The sequence below is a fragment of the Poecilia latipinna genome, unplaced genomic scaffold (assembly GCF_001443285.1).
Source record: "Poecilia latipinna isolate Pla-1442-1.1 unplaced genomic scaffold, P_latipinna-1.0 Scaffold866, whole genome shotgun sequence".
Lineage (NCBI taxonomy): Eukaryota > Metazoa > Chordata > Actinopteri > Cyprinodontiformes > Poeciliidae > Poecilia > Poecilia latipinna.
The window spans coordinates 181,056-196,780 of record NW_015113482.1 but is presented as its reverse complement, the minus strand read 5'-3'; the positions used below and the strand labels follow the sequence as shown (position 1 = coordinate 196,780).

Genomic DNA, 15,725 nt, shown 5'->3' with positions numbered 1-15,725 from the left:
GATAAGTAAACTAGAGGTACACTTAAATAAGCTACTTTTTGCTAGGTACTTCACAATTATGTTCTGCCTTATGCTGGTTTGTTAATAATAAAAAAATAAATTTGGTAAAACCTGAAAAGGTTCAAAGGGGGTTAATATTTATAAAAGGCAAAATCCTCAAAGTGTTTACTCTGTGCAAACCTTATACTGTGTATAAATGTTTACAAGTATATTTATGTATGTTTCAGTTAGATTTTAGGAGATAATTGTTCTGTAAGGTAAAAACATGGTGTGTTATCAATTTGAATTCATTTGTTAGTTGTTGTTGTTTTTTTATGCACTATTTACATAAGGTACTTGGTGACACCATCCATTTATTAACATAAGCCAGAGAGTAGTAACTAGTTACATTTACTCAATTACTTTTACTTGAGCAACTTTTTTTGAAAATGAAATGAGTATTTTTATTACGCTGTAATAAAATATAAGGTATCACAACTCTTACTTGAGTAAAATATCTGGATTCTTTACCCACTGAATGTGAAACAAACATTTTTAGCCAAATAATTTACCAAAGACAAATATGTACTTTATGTTAAAGTTTTAAATTGAAAGAAACTGATTTGGAAAAAAAATATATTTTGCCTGATTTTGTTATTTTTATGAATTATTGTCATCTAGGCCCTTAAAATACCAAAATTTCCACTTACCTTTATATTTTGGTCTATGTGATGATGTAATTTTTTTAATATCAAGTGATCATTTTGATCAGTTACTCGGTACTTGAGGAGACTTGAGTAATTTCTAGGACGAATACTTTTTACTTTTCCTTGAGTAAAATTATGTTGAAGTAGTGATACTTTTACTTGAGTACAATTTTTGTGTACTGTACTCTGATAAGCCACGAGGGTGTAGCTTGTATGTTTGAGAAAAAAGAAGTATTCGCGCCAACAGCGTGACCAACAAGCGAAGCTGTGTTTTGATTTCGTTTCTTCACGTCACAGTGTCGTCGCCTGTCATTGGACAAAGCTCGTGTTCACGCCCACAACGTCGCGTGCGTTTGTTTCCCGCGAGTAGCGAGCTTGGTGGCTACTGGATGCTAGGTGGTGGTAGTGGCGACTGGAGGATCAGAAGGGCTCTACCTTTCGGAACTGTTTCTGAAAAAGGCAGCGAAAGCTGAATTTAATCGAGAGCACATGGCGAAGCAAAGCTCTCTCTTCAACTTTTTCACCAAGTCTCCGCCGCCGGTTTCCAAACCGAAGCAGAGTTCCTCCCCGGCCGAAGCGGACCTGCCGAGCTCCGTGGAGAAGTCCAACTCTTCTCCCAAGGAGGAAGCGAGACAGACGCAAAGCAAGCAACAGCAGCAGCAGCAGCCTAGTAAGACGAGCAAAGTTAAGCAGAACAAGCCTCCAAGCGGAGGATTCAAGAAACTGTTCGGAGACAAGGCCGCGACGACTGAAAACAGGTCAGTTTTTGGAACCGTGTAATTCCTGGTGTCACTGTTAATGCGTTTTATTTCCCCGTCTGACAAAAAAAAAATAAAAAATGACAGCATGGTCAGCAAGCTTTGTGTTCAAAACGTAGCAAAAATAAATTCTGCAGTTCTCAAATGTGTCAAAGTTAAATGTTATTTCTGTCGTATTTTAAAAATAGATGCAGATTGTGGTGGCAAACCAAACCTCTGTTGTAAAGCCCAAACGTGAATAATCTCCATCTCTTATCAAAAGTGAAGGCATTATGATGATTTGCAGGTGTGATAACGTGTTCTAGTTGTAGACTATTTACTACACTGTCCTAAAGTGTTCTCTAGTCAAAAATCAGAGTAAAATCATATAAGTGATCAACAACAACCTATCCTAGACTATTCTTCAATAGATGTTTCAAGTAGCTGAAGCTATAAAGCTGACAGTTTTGTAGTAACAGCTTTTGAGAGCTTTTGAGCTTTTGTTTTTGAGAGTCTGCTTTTTTTCTATTTAACAATTTATCTCCAAGCAGATAAAATAGGGGTCTGGGTTTATCAGAGCATAAAATATTCATTAATATTCATTAATAGTTAACCTTTAGCTCAAAAATGACTTAAACATACCATTCTGGCTGTAAGATTACATCCTCCACCTCTGGCATAATTGTCATATTAATTTTAGTCATTTAATGATAAATTTTTGACAATTTTCACCCCTATTGAACCATGCTTAATTTGATTTGATTTTGAAATCAAGCGTAGCCCATTCTTTTTATATTCATCAGTAACCATATGGCATAACTGTGTCTGGATATTTGACCTGTCATCTCATCAGAAACCTCTGAGTTTATTTAAAATACCGGCCATGCTGGTGGTCATCAGCAGGCATTTTAGATTAATGATGAGAAAAGTGGTCAAATATCCAGCCAGAACCACGTGGGAAGGTTTTCCACAGCTACAAAAAGATTGTGGTTTCTTAGCAATCTGTTTACTTTTCTGTCTAATTTTGGCTTTGAGGAAATGTAGCATAATTAGCCAAACTTTTGCAGTAATTCTTGTTTTCAAAACATATTGAAATTGTTGCTTCATAATCCTTCCAACCTGAAAAAAAAACAAAACAAATTAATACGACAAGATTATAGTTTCTGTCATATTACACGATTTGATTTGTGACTACTTCTTTTCCTCTTTGGCAGCTCCAAATGCTCATTTGGTGCTGGCGCCCTCGTGTGGGCTAAACTGGAAGGACACCCCTGGTGGCCATGCATGGTGGTACCTCAACCTCTGACAGGCCAGCAAATGAGGGGCAAAGGTCGGGATCAGCGCATGCATGTCCATTTCTTTGATGAACCTCCAACTAGAGGATGGGTCAGCACCAAATACATTAGAGAGTACCAAGGTGAGCTGTTTCTACTAGTCATAATTAAAACAGTATTAATTATTCAGATGTTTCAGTTTGTGCTGAGTCCTTGTGTGGGTAATCTAATCTAGATTATGTCTCTTTAGGGTCTGACAGCAGTGACGTTAAACCGGGGGGGGTGTTCTTCAGCAGCAAACCCGTGATCCGTCGTGCGATGGAGCTCGCCGATAAATCCTTTTTCGATAGTCCTGAAAAACGATTAAAAATGCCGGTCTGCAGGGATCCATCTGATGACGAAGAGGAGGATGAAGAAGAAGAAATGGAGGTGAATATAAATATAAAAAGCCTGTTGGAATGAGATTAATGGATTACTGACCTTGCATTTAACTCAATTAAAATTTTAATTCAATCATTATTTAAAATTTACTTGTTTGCTTTTTCTTAGCTTGACAAGCCAACAGTGAGTGATGAAGAGGTCAGTGACATGGAAGAACAGAAAAGCAAAGAAGTGAAGTCGCCCAAAGCCGGTCGACGTTCTTCGCGTTCCTCCGCAGAGCAAGGAGGCAAACCCAAGCGCCGCCGCATCATCGTGGCCTCGGACAGCGACGGATCAGACGAGGAGTTCAAACCAGAGCAAGCTGCATCCAGCAGCGAGGAAGAGGAGGAAGAGGCGACCGTGAGCAGTGAAGAGGAGGAGAAGGAGAGCAGCCAAGAGTCGGAAGCAGACAGCCCGATCAAACCTGTGAAGCGCAAACGTCCTGCAGACAAATCCGTCAGTAAGAAAGCGAAGACGCCAGCTACGCCCTCAGCTGGACCTAAACGAGCTCCAAAGACGATCACTGCTGACGCCAAATCCCGCTTGTCCGCCTTCTCCGCCCCAGACACCTTTGAGAGCCAAGCAAACGGATCCGGTCCCGCCGGAGGGGCGACAACCTGGGATCATGAGAAGCTGGAATGGCTGCAGGACGGTCGGAGGAAGGACGGTAAGAGACGCCGTCAGAGTGAGGACGACTACGACCCGACCACTCTGTACGTCCCCGAAGACTTCCTGAACAGAAACACTCCTGGGATGCGCCGCTGGTGGCAGCTGAAGTCTGGGATGTTTGACACGGTGATTTTCTACAAGGTGGGAAAGTTTTATGAGCTGTACCACATGGACGCTGTGATTGGTGTCAATGAGCTCGGCCTGACCTTCATGAAGGGCACGTGGGCGCACTCCGGCTTCCCAGAAATCGGCTTTGCGCGTTTCTCAGACGTGTTGGTGCAGAAGGGCTACAAGGTGGCCCGCGTGGAGCAAACGGAGACCCCGGAAATGATGGAAGCGCGTTGCAAGACCATGGCCAAGCCCACAAAGTTCGACCGCGTCGTCAGAAGGGAAGTCTGCCGGATTATCACCCGCGGTACCCAAACCTACAGCGTGTTGGACGGCGCTCCTTCAGAGAGCCAGAGCAAGTTCCTCCTGAGCTTAAAGGAAAAGGCTGAAGACGAGAGCTCTGGACGCCATCGCACTTACGGTGTTTGCTTCGCAGACACATCAGTGGGATATTTCCACATCGGTCAGTTCTCAGACGATCGCCACTGCTCACGGCTACGCACCTTAATCGCACACTTTCCGCCTGCTGAGGTCCTCTTCGAAAAGAGTAACCCGTCTGCCGAGACCCGCAAAATCCTGAAGGCGTCTCTGTCCTCTGCGCTGCAGGAAGGGCTGAGCGCAGGGACACAGTTTTGGGATGCTCAGAAGACGCTGAAAACCCTCTCAGAGGAGAATTACTTTGAGGAGACGGCTGGAGACGGATTCCTCCCTGTGCTCCTGCGGAGGATGACCTCGGAGAGCGACTCCCTGTGTCTGTCCCCTAAGGAAGGCTACGAGTTGGCGCTGTCGGCTTTAGGCGGCTGCATCTTCTACCTGAAGAAATGTCTGGTCGACAAAGAGCTGCTCTCCATGGCCAACTTCGAAGAGTACGTCCCTGTTGACGTGGAGTTGGAGAAAGCTGCTGGACCCGCCAGTTTTTTCTCCCAGACCCGTCAGCGGATGGTCCTGGATGGCGTGACACTGGCGAACCTGGAGATCTTCCAGAACGGTTCAGGGGGAACCGAAGGGACGCTGTTAGAGCGTTTGGACTCCTGCTCTACTCCGTTTGGTAAGAGGCTGCTGAAGCAGTGGCTCTGCGCTCCATTGTGTAACCCCACCTCCATCAGCGACAGGCTGGACGCCATGGACGACCTGATTGCAGCGCAAGCTCAGGCCGCCGACGTCTCAGAGCTGCTGAAGAAGCTTCCGGATCTGGAGCGGCTTCTGAGTAAAATCCACAGCATTGGCACCCCTCTGAAGGGCCAGGACCACCCGGACTCCAGAGCGGTGCTCTATGAGGAAGTCACCTACAGCAAGCGCAAGATCGCCGACTTCCTGTCAGCGCTAGAAGGCTTCAAAACAATGCAAGAGATAATTTCTGCTTTCGCTCCGGCTGTAGGCGACTTTCGCTCCATGCTGCTTCGTCAGATTGTCAGCCTGAAGACTGAAGAGGACGGCCTCTTCCCGGATCTGTCGGCAGAGCTGAAGCGCTGGGAGACGGCCTTCGACCACCAGAAAGCCCGCACCACTGGGGTCATAACCCCTAAGGCTGGCTTCGACCCGGAGTTCGACCAGGCTCTCGCAGGAATCAAAACCTGCGAACGGGACCTGCAGAACTACCTGGAGCGGCAGAAGAAGAGGCTCGGCTGTAAGAACATGGCGTACTGGGGAACCGGGCGGAACCGCTTTCAGATGGAAGTTCCCGACAGCGTTTCGGAGAGGAACATCCCCGAGGAGTATGAAGTGAAATCCACCAAGAAAGGCTGGAAGCGCTACGTGACGAAGGAGAGCGAGCGGCTCTTCTCAGAGCTGCAGGGATTCGAGGAGAAGAGAGACGCGGCACTGAAGGACTGCATGAGGAGGCTCTTCTACAACTTCGACATGAACTACAGAGACTGGAGGACGGCTGTGGAATGCATGGCCGTGCTGGGTAAGAACCGCTGACGTCACAAGTACATGTTTTTCCATGTCTCTCTGTCCATCTATTTTTCCGGCTATCCATGTGGAGGTAGAGGATCTATCATTTGTCCATAGATTCATCTGCTCATTGGCTTTCCCATCTATCGCTTTCTGTTCGTTCATCCCTGAGTTTCTTCCGAGTTTCATTTTGTGCGTTTTTTTTCCCCCCAGACGTTCTGCTGGCTTTGTCCCGCTACAGTCTGGGTGGCGACGGGCCAATGGCCAGACCCCAGGTGGCTCTACCAGAGGACGATGACCGCGGCACGCCCTTCATTAACCTCACCGGATCCCGTCATCCCTGTGTGACGAAAACGTTTTTTGGTGATGACTTCATTCCTAACGACATCTTCATCGGTTGCCCTGGGAACAGTGAAGGTGATGAGGTGGAAGGTCGCGCCTCATGTGTCCTTGTAACGGGACCAAACATGGGGGGAAAATCTACCCTCATGAGACAGGTGGGCTTGTTTTTTCACTAAATTAATTTTTTTTTTTGTATTCTCTGCCAGCGTGTTTTAATAAACGTTGTTTTTCTAGTGTGGACTTGTGATCATCCTAGCTCAGCTCGGATGCTACGTTCCAGCTGAGAGCCTTTGCTTCACTCCGGTCGATCGGGTCTTCACTCGGCTGGGAGCATCGGATCGAATCATGGCCGGTAACGCCACACACACCTTTAACCTCTAACTCAAACCAATGCATAATAATGCAAGTTCGCGCTCTTGAAGAACAATAAACTAATTTCTAACAAACACGGAACACTGAAACTGAATGACACTTTAAATATCCAGAATAAACAAAACAACTGAAACAACAAATAAAATAGATACTGAAGTCTCTGTAAACAAAATTGCCCTTCAGAAAAAGTCTAGCTGAGACCAAAAAACCAAACTGAATCCTTTTGTCATCCAGTTTTTGGTAGAGAAAAATAAGGAAAAACAAACATTAATGTAAAGGGAAAACATGAATCTCATTTTAATTCATCAGGCGATTGAGTTATTGCTACCTGCTACAGGCTTAGTGGCATCACAACCACGCAAAAAAAAAAAATCAGATTTCATAAAAATAAAAAAAAAAATTGTAATTTAGCATCAGGGCCTGCTATGTGCCCGTATCCATGACGATCTGAGCTTCTTCAATTGGTCTGAGCCGTTTTTCTGTCCCTCTGCAGGCGAGAGCACCTTCTACGTGGAGCTAAGCGAGACGGCCAGCATCCTGCACCACGCCACCAGACACTCTCTGGTGCTCCTTGATGAACTTGGTGAGACTTTGATTCGCGCTTCCTGCCTGTTACTGCGTTGTCATGGTGACTCATGAGGCCGTGGCGTGTTGTAGGAAGGGGCACGGCTACATATGACGGCACAGCCATCGCCAGCGCTGTCGTGAAGGAGCTTGCTGAGAAGATCTGCTGTCGCACTCTGTTCTCCACGCATTACCACTCCCTGGTGGAGGACTACGCTAACAACGCCGCCGTGCGACTGGGCCACATGGTAAGAGGAATCTTTTCTTTATTCTAATATTTAAAAAATCCTACATGTTTCCTATTATGGAGGAATATTTTCAACATAACATTAATATTTTGTAATTAATGTAAGAATTTAATTCATAATTGACTGTTTTCAGTCATGAATTTGACTTTCAAAGCCATAAACGTGTGATTTAAATTTTAGAAAACAAAATTATGACTTTTCTTTTTTCATTTCCCAAGTGGTGTAAAAGAACTTCGCAGGTTTATTGGAATTTAATCTAAGATCCTCTTAGGATCTTCCCAATAGAATCCTATTTCCACCACTTGAAAGAATAAAACACATTGTTGTAATTATAAAATGGAAATTTATATTTTGACTTGCAGTGTCAAGTCAAAAATATAAATTAAAATATTAGTTTTAAGTTAAAAACAAGTTTTTAATGTTGGTAGTGTTCCAAATCTGCTTGCGGAGCAGCAAATCCTGTTGTTTTTACTCAATCTTTCTTATTTTTTTCCGCTGAAACTCGTACTGCAGCCTACAACCCGGAACTTCTTATAACTTTTATTTAGTATCTGGGTTCAGCACCCGCCGCTCTACTCGGATACAAATTTTCAGCCTCATTCATTTGTAGGTGTATGTCATTTGACTCCGCCCACAACACACCGTGATGATTCTCGTTCTCTAGAGATGTTTAGATTTCATCTAGAATCAACAGGTGAGGAGTCAAAGCGAGCCCTTTTTGCCTTTTTAAGAAGTCGTAATAAAGTCGGAGCGTTGACATGAAACTTTCTTGTATTGAGATTTAAAACTCATCTCGGTTTAATGAGTTTTGCATCTTTTGAAATACTGCCCCTGAATTTATTTCCATGCTCTGGCAGTTGAATGCTTTTGTAGAAATCACTTTTACCCTCACATGACAAAGTCATAAGTATAACTTAAAATGCTGTATTTACTCTGAAAAAAGTGTAATTGAAAGTCTAAATATGAGTTTAAACTAATAGTTTGGTCTTTCAAAGACAAAAATATGTATAATCTCATTATTTTGAATCCCAAATGTCCCAATCTATTTCTTTCCAAGTCATTAAAATGGGCTTTAAAACTTCAACATAAAGAGTGAAGCAATAACCAAAGGATCACAGATGGGGAGAATTTTAACAGTTGGTGGCTTCATCTAGATTACATAACAGCTGCATCCTCCGATCCGGCCTCAAGCAGCTTCCTGAACCAACGTTAGACGTTGCAAAAGAAATGTTGTGCTTCTGTCCAACAAATCAGCCGTCGCCTTCACTTTTCCACTTCAACTTGTGTTTTGTCCCCTGTAGGCGTGCATGGTGGAGAACGAATGCGAGGATCCGAGTCAGGAAACGATCACGTTCCTCTACAAGTTCATCACCGGCGCTTGTCCAAAGAGCTACGGCTTCAACGCTGCGCGGCTCGCCAACCTGCCAGAGGAGGTCATCCAGTCTGGACACAGGAAGGCCAGAGAGTTTGAGAGAAGTACCATCAGCCTCAGACTGTTCAGGTGCGTTTCCTTTTGAAACGTGCAGCAAGTTTAACGCTGCGGCTCCGTTGACAGTTTCCTTCCATTTTCCCCGCAGGAAACTCTGCCAGTTCGCTGAAGATGCCGCTCCAGACAACGCACGCTTCACTTCACTCGTTCAACTGCTCAACACCCTGTAGCTTACCCACAAACCCTCATGTTTCTATTTTTGTTCTCTTCAGGGGGGGGGGAAAAACACTACTGCAATGATCTAATAAAGTTTATTTTAAAAAATGACAATGTTTCATCTAGGAAATTAAACCCTTTTAATTCACACTAGCGCCTACATAACGGTTATTGAATACTTCACAATATATTAAGTCTAGATGTTATGATACATGCATACATTTTCAGTCTGTATGAGAAATCCACAATCACCAGTACACATGAATGGAAGGAGAGGGGGAGGCGATGAAACCATAAAGCGCTGTAAATAGGTACTTGTCTCAGCTTCTGCAGAGCAAAAGCTGTTCGATTCTCCAGCAACATTGGAAACAGAAAAATAAACAGAAAAATCCTAAGAATTATGCTTTTACAAGACTTTTTGCTTTTAATTTTGTGGATGTAAAAACAGTCAAGCATCTGATATTAAAGACAATGAAGCAGCACTTTAAAACAGGACCAGATGTAAACAAACAGGACTTGGATCATTTCCCATCGGATGTGTAATTATACTCTCACATCAGTAATCGTTTCACTTTTACTTGGTCGTAAATAAAAGCTGTTTTGGATTAAGTTTCATGCGTCTAAAATGCATGTTTAGCAAACCAACGTGGAAAATAAATGATATGCATAGAATACTTAAAGCAGGTTCTAGCGGTCTTGTCAAAGCACATTTCGGCATCAGATTTTCTGTGTTGCAAAAAAAATATATATATATAATAAAAATAAGTCAACATTGCTGGAGAAAATGTTTAGTGTTTTCCTCTTTTCTCTGGTCTCTTTCACAGAAAGAAGTTAGATACTGCGACATGAGTAATTACAGCAATTTTGGGGAATAACCAAAAAAAAAAAATAAAAAAGACATTCAAGTACAGTAAGATTTTTGCATGAAAATACAAAACTACACAAAAGCATAAAATCAAATCTCATCAGTTCTCTTGAAGGGAAAAAAAAAGCTGAAGTGCTTAAGGTTTTTTTTTTTTTTTTTTTTTTTTTTACCCCGTATGTTACAAACAAGAACATCGGTCGCCCAAGTGGTGGAAGCATCGGAAGTGGGACCTTTTTCTCTGACGAGAACTCTCTGGATCTGTACATCGCTGAAGTAACTTGTTCTTGCGCTTCTTTAAGGAAGATGAGCGAAGGTGGCTTTTGTCCGTCTCACCAGTTGAACCCACAAACCCTGAGTCAGCTGCTCTCCTCTGATCCACTGGTGTTTTTTTTTTTTTAAACAAAAAGCAAGGCATCCATCATCAAGACTTCTTTTTTTTTTCTCTAAACATCTTTAAGCATTTTCATGTCCCAAGTGTTTTTTTTTTTTTTGTAAGCTGTATTTGCTCTGTCAAAGTGAATCTGTTACTTAGTTCGGGCTTCCTCTTCTGCTGCACAACTAAAAGTGTCTGTGTGTTCAATTGAGCCGAGGCACAAAGGGTCCTCGGGTCTGGAGCTCAGTTGTGCTGCAGCGTGTTGGACTCTATAGGAGGAGCCGAGTCGTACAACGTGTCTGTGTCATGAGTCGGCTCCCCAGCTAACGTGCATGGATTCGACAGCGTCCCCGCACCGCAGTCGCAGAAAAATCTGCAGAAGAAGAATTAAATTGTGGGTTGAATTATAATGCAAAAACAGGAAGATTAGACCACTTGTAGACAGGAAATACATACAATTAATGTTACATTTAATTGTAAAATGGTTTCCTGGCCATTTTCATCGATGCAAGTGGAATAACCTTTGCAAAGGCAGTTTGAGGTGAGTTTAAATTTTCATGATTTTTTTTTTTTTTTTTGCTTCGTCTTTCAAATGCTTTTTAAAACTATATAAATGATAAATGGACTTAATTTATTTAGCACCTTTCAAGTCAAAAATCCCCAAGAAGTAAGACGCTGAGCATTAAAAGTCAAACGCAGTAAGTGTTCATTGTGCGTCTTCTGGGGGACAGAATGGATCCGCGTCAGGTTCTAATAACAAATGAAAAACGTCTCAAAATTCGAATTTTGAGACGTTTCTGTCTCAAAATTATCTAGTTAAGATAAAGGCTAAGCAACAAATGCTATTGACTAAGAGAATCCCTTTAAAAGTTTAGCATTTATAGTTTCCTACTATAAAAGGCTTGTTGCTATAAATAGGAAACAATTTCCTATTTCCTAAAAATTGCACTAGGAAATGCAATTTTTCCTGATAAAAATTATTTTTGTATATGGAATACAAGGACAGAAAGTCAACTATATAGGGAAAAATTTCCATCAAGTGGGTTGAAATTTTATAAAATGCATGAATATATGTGTTGTATGAAGAGAATTGAAGGAGTTAATGGCATCCACTTGTTTCCTCTGTTATGTTTTTTTATTATTATGTTGTTTCTACATTACACATAAAATTAGTAATCCAAAACACTTGTACACAAAAATGTGGGGAATTTGACATTTACGTATTGAAGTAAATATATACATCGCTTCTTTTCTGTAAGAACGTACTGCAATTTTTTATTTAATTATTCAGGTTTTGTGAATTTCACCCACAAAACCAATTAATATAAAACTACATTAGGGCTAAAATAGCTTGTTCTTAGAAAAATCTGTACATTTACAAAGCTTAATTGAATTAACCAAATGTGAATATATACACTGACCTATCATGTCTGATGAACTCCACGTCGTGTCCTTGGTGACACTTCTTTATACAGTTCACACAAATGGCGTTGCGGTCTGTTGTGTTGCAGGTGTGACACCTGTGTAAGCCAAAAATGAATCATCAATAAAAGAAAAACCAACACGAAAACCATGAGAGATCGTTACTGTCTCCATGATTGAGCTTGTTACCTGTAAAAATCGTGCATTGGGTAGCTGGTGTAACTTGAAATCTTGTACAGGCACTGACCTCTGCTCACAGCCTTTTCAATGGCATCTTGATTGTTCTGTATTTTATTATCTGAAGTAGACATAGGAGAAATGTAAATATTAATATTTTATTAACAACTGGTTAGCATAAATTATTTGAGCATGCAAGTACCTTTCATTGTAACATTGACACCAGATGCCAGGAACAACCCCCCAAAACGATTGTTGAAGATCTGATTGCCTTCTAGGGTCGCTGTAGCGTGGTTGGTTATCTCAATACCTTCAATTTAGGAACAAAACAGATTTAAAATAACTCGTTTTAACAAAATAAAAACAAACAGCATTCAAAGTTTATTAAAAACAGCTGTGCGTGTGTGTTGCCCACCTGCAGCGAAGCCGTCAAATATCCTGTTTTTCCTCAGTGTGGGGTGACTGTTGGTGCTAATGAGAACACCTGCTTGGGCATTTCTGAAGATGTCATTCTCTTCTAGCAAACCTTAACAAAAAAAAAAAAAAAAAAAAAGACTGACTTTTAGATTTGCTGTAGTAGTAATGCAGGAAAAATACTAAACAGTATCAATCTGTGACTTTTAGATAAACTGATAAACTACCTCGTCCTCCGTTGAATATACAGATCCCTCCGTCTCTCCCGTCATGGATCTTATTCCTCCGCAGCGTGGGGTTGCTGTCTGTCTTGATCCACACTCCCGCCATTGCATTGTCAAAGATTTCATTGTCCTCAATGAATCCCAAGCCTGAAAAGCCAGGAGAAATGGAGTAAACAAAATGACAAATGGCAATAGCAAAGCACTATATTGGCAGAAAAAAAAAAAAAAAAAAACCCCTTTGTGATTCCCACCTGAGTTGTAAACCAAAATGCCTCCATTTTGGCCGCCCCAGATCTTGTTCCGTCTGATTTTAGGATTGCTGCCAGTCCTGTCGAAAAGAAAAAGGATGAAAGGAGTAAATTAAAGCAGACTGTTTATTTCAGCATGTATAAATCAAGATTTGGGATTAAAAATGTTCAAGATTATTGACTTTTTTTCCCCGACAAACCTTATTTGAACCCCAGAGTACATGTGATTGTAGATGTCGTTGTCCTCCAGCACACCATGGCCATTGTCGTAGAAGTAAACTCCAACCTGTTTCAATAACACACATCAGAATTTTATATTCTTCGTCTTGATAAAATACACAAAACTGAAGAGCTTTAAAGGCTAGCACTCTGATAGAGAATTAATGGCATTATCATGATCAAACAAAATTACAAAACAACGTAAACAAGTGATTGTATAATGAAACGGGGTTTCATTCATACATTTTCTAAGAAATCCTGTAAAGATCGGTTTTAGAGATTCAAAGTTTTTTTTTTTCCCCTCTTTCATTATTTAAGAGAGTGAGTGTTACAAATTGGCAGTATATCAATTCTGCTTATTTTATTGTTTTTAGCTAAGGCTGTTTGTAAATAAATTGTTCTTTTAAAGAAAAACATTTTCAAGATTGTGATGGAAATACTGTCATCACTATATGTTTGTTTTGATGAATGAAGTTTATTTCTCACTATGCATAACAATATTTAGATTTTTTTTTTTAACCACTCAAATGATTTTGTGATTAAGTCAAACAAAATTAGCTTCTTTCCTCCTCGTATATACAAAATGGAATATGTGTGAATTTTTTATTTTGTTTGGAATTTTTGTTTAATTCAGTTTTGTGTAATGTATATCCATACCAATACAAATGTATAAATATATAAAAAATATCATCACCTATTGGAAAGGAGTAGATTACATTTTTAAAGGGGAATAAAACATAGTATTCAACAAAATGGATGTAGAATGAAAGTAAATGGCACAAAAAAATACCAAGAGGGACAAAATTATGTATTTTTTAATGCTTCACACACTTCTTGCCTTTCACTCTTAGTTATTGTACAAGTTCTCTTTAAAATCCTTGTTTTTAAGCTGAATCTTGATAAATATAATAATTTTCCATGACAAAGAAGCTAAGTGAAGAATATTCAACAATAGCACAAAACCATAAGGAAGGGTTAGGGTTTTACTTTTTACTTGCACATAATTGTTTCATATAACCAGCTGTCATCTTACCTGCTTCCCGCTGTGTATCCTGTTCCTCCTCAGCACTGGCATACTGCCTGTCGTCACCCACACTCCCGCCAGAGTGTTACTGTACACCTCGTTCTCCTCTATAACTCCCTGTCCTTTTTCATGCTGCACACACACAAAGAAAGAAAAACAAACACTATTACGTTTCCAAGTTAGAGTAGAAAATCTACTGAAGCTACACACTAAAAATGGAAGAAAATGAACCAAAAGGTTTGTTTTAACAGCTGTATTTACCACATATATGCCACCATGTTGACCGTCATGGATCTTGTTGTGTCGCACAATAGGACAGCTGTTCGTCCTGATCTGGATTCCTGCCAGGGCGTTGCCGTAGATGTCGTTGCCTTCTATGAGGCCTCGGCCGTCACCAAAAATGTAAACGCCACCTTGGTTGCCATTAAAGATGGCGTTACCCCTGTGTTTGGACAAAACAACATATTTGAGCATGTAACATTTTAAAGGAAAACCCCAGCTGTCAGTCTGGCCACACTGACCTTATTGTGGGGTCACTGTTGGAGGTTATCCACACGCCTGCAAAGTTATTTGCATAGATCTTGTTTTCGATGAACTGCCCACGTCCCTTTTCATGCACATATATGCCACCAGTCTGACCGTGGTGGATTTCACAACGAACCACTGTGGGGTTGGCGTACGCCTTCACTTCGAAGCCGGCAATCCGGTTCCTGTGGATGTTGCAGCTCTCAAAGTAACCCTACAGAAACACGGAGCAATACCGAGTTAGTGCGCAAAGAGGAAAGATGTACTGAACATGTGTGTGAACAACAACACAGGTCTGTTTTGTCACACTGCAAAGAGGAGCAAAGAGTTTGAAACCGATATATTTAGGAAGGAAACCCAGCAGCTGACTGTGAGAAGCTTTTATATCTCACCATGCCATGATCAAATGTGAAGACGCCGACGTCTCTGCCATGATGGATGTGGTTCCTTCTGATGATTGGGTTGCCGTGGTTCTTCACCCAAATCCCCGCAAGAGCGTTGTTTGAAATCTCATTGTCCTCGTAAATGCCCTAAACAACAACATGAATACGTATTAGGAATTATTTCCACTTAAAATAAAATATTTAAAATAAAAAATAGTCGCCTGAAAATCACTTCTCTTTTTAGAAGTGATTTTCTCAACAGAAAAATTAATTTGTTGTTGATTAATTTGTTGGGACTTTTATGTGATCGGACAATTTTTCTAAGACCGGTGATCATTGCAGAACATCCTAACCCTAACCCTACCCTATCATCCCAAGTGAGAAAAAGTTTTTATCATCTTTTTATAATCTCATAGAAAATCTGAAATCTGTATCAGCCAAGAGTAGCCTGGCTGGTGGATCTCTCCTCAGATACCTAACAGTATCTTTAGTAGAATGAAGATTAAATTACTGCCACAGAAATCCAGATGATCAAATGCTAACATTATACAAGCAAAAAGTGTACACTACCTGTGCATGGTCAGTGATGTAAAGGCCAACATTTTCACAGTCACTGATGTTGCAGTGCTTTATTGTGGGACAAGCCCCCTGACCACTGACACACACGGCGGACCCAACTGAAACAGAAAAACCTTATGTCAACATGGATAATGCAAAAAAAAAAAAAGTTTAAAAAGAAAATCAAAGTGCCAATAAGTACAGCATCTCCAGTCATTTACAGATTTTTTTTTTTTTTTTTTTTTTTTTTTTTTTGGGGGGGGTTTTTTGTTATCCCCCACAAAAAAAAAAAAAAATTAAAACAAAAAAAAAAAAAAAAACAAAAACGGGGG

At 41.0% G+C, this 15,725-nt stretch overlaps 2 protein-coding genes across 3 annotated transcripts in view; one reads left to right on the top strand and one right to left on the bottom strand.

The window, feature by feature from the left end:
- The first annotated feature begins 1,019 nt into the window (after positions 1 to 1,019).
- Positions 1,020 to 9,938, top strand: msh6 (mutS homolog 6 (E. coli)). The gene is made up of 10 exons (XM_015048202.1): positions 1,020 to 1,444; positions 2,638 to 2,840; positions 2,948 to 3,126; positions 3,247 to 5,803; positions 6,004 to 6,287; positions 6,367 to 6,484; positions 6,998 to 7,087; positions 7,162 to 7,316; positions 8,618 to 8,817; positions 8,894 to 9,938. Exons 1-10 carry the CDS (start codon positions 1,176 to 1,178, stop codon positions 8,973 to 8,975), a joined length of 4,137 nt encoding a protein of 1,378 aa, XP_014903688.1. The 5' UTR covers positions 1,020 to 1,175; the 3' UTR covers positions 8,976 to 9,938.
- A 365-nt stretch (positions 9,939 to 10,303) lies between these two features.
- Positions 10,304 to 15,725, bottom strand: part of LOC106957032 (F-box only protein 11) — a 15,195-nt gene continuing 9,773 nt past the window's right edge. Inside the window, exons 10-22 of one of the 2 annotated variants that reach the window (XM_015048203.1) lie at positions 15,406 to 15,512; positions 14,845 to 14,982; positions 14,449 to 14,666; positions 14,189 to 14,369; positions 13,937 to 14,059; positions 12,885 to 12,970; positions 12,688 to 12,764; positions 12,440 to 12,583; positions 12,214 to 12,324; positions 12,001 to 12,108; positions 11,811 to 11,919; positions 11,621 to 11,719; positions 10,304 to 10,572 (exon numbers count right to left, since the gene is read on the bottom strand). In XM_015048203.1, coding sequence (XP_014903689.1) covers positions 10,443 to 10,572; positions 11,621 to 11,719; positions 11,811 to 11,919; positions 12,001 to 12,108; positions 12,214 to 12,324; positions 12,440 to 12,583; positions 12,688 to 12,764; positions 12,885 to 12,970; positions 13,937 to 14,059; positions 14,189 to 14,369; positions 14,449 to 14,666; positions 14,845 to 14,982; positions 15,406 to 15,512 — 1,631 coding nt within the window. In that variant the 3' untranslated portion in view covers positions 10,304 to 10,442. The remainder of the gene's footprint in view (positions 10,573 to 11,620; positions 11,720 to 11,810; positions 11,920 to 12,000; positions 12,109 to 12,213; positions 12,325 to 12,439; positions 12,584 to 12,687; positions 12,765 to 12,884; positions 12,971 to 13,936; positions 14,060 to 14,188; positions 14,370 to 14,448; positions 14,667 to 14,844; positions 14,983 to 15,405; positions 15,513 to 15,725) is intronic. The other variant, XR_001426875.1, reaches the window with a different exon arrangement.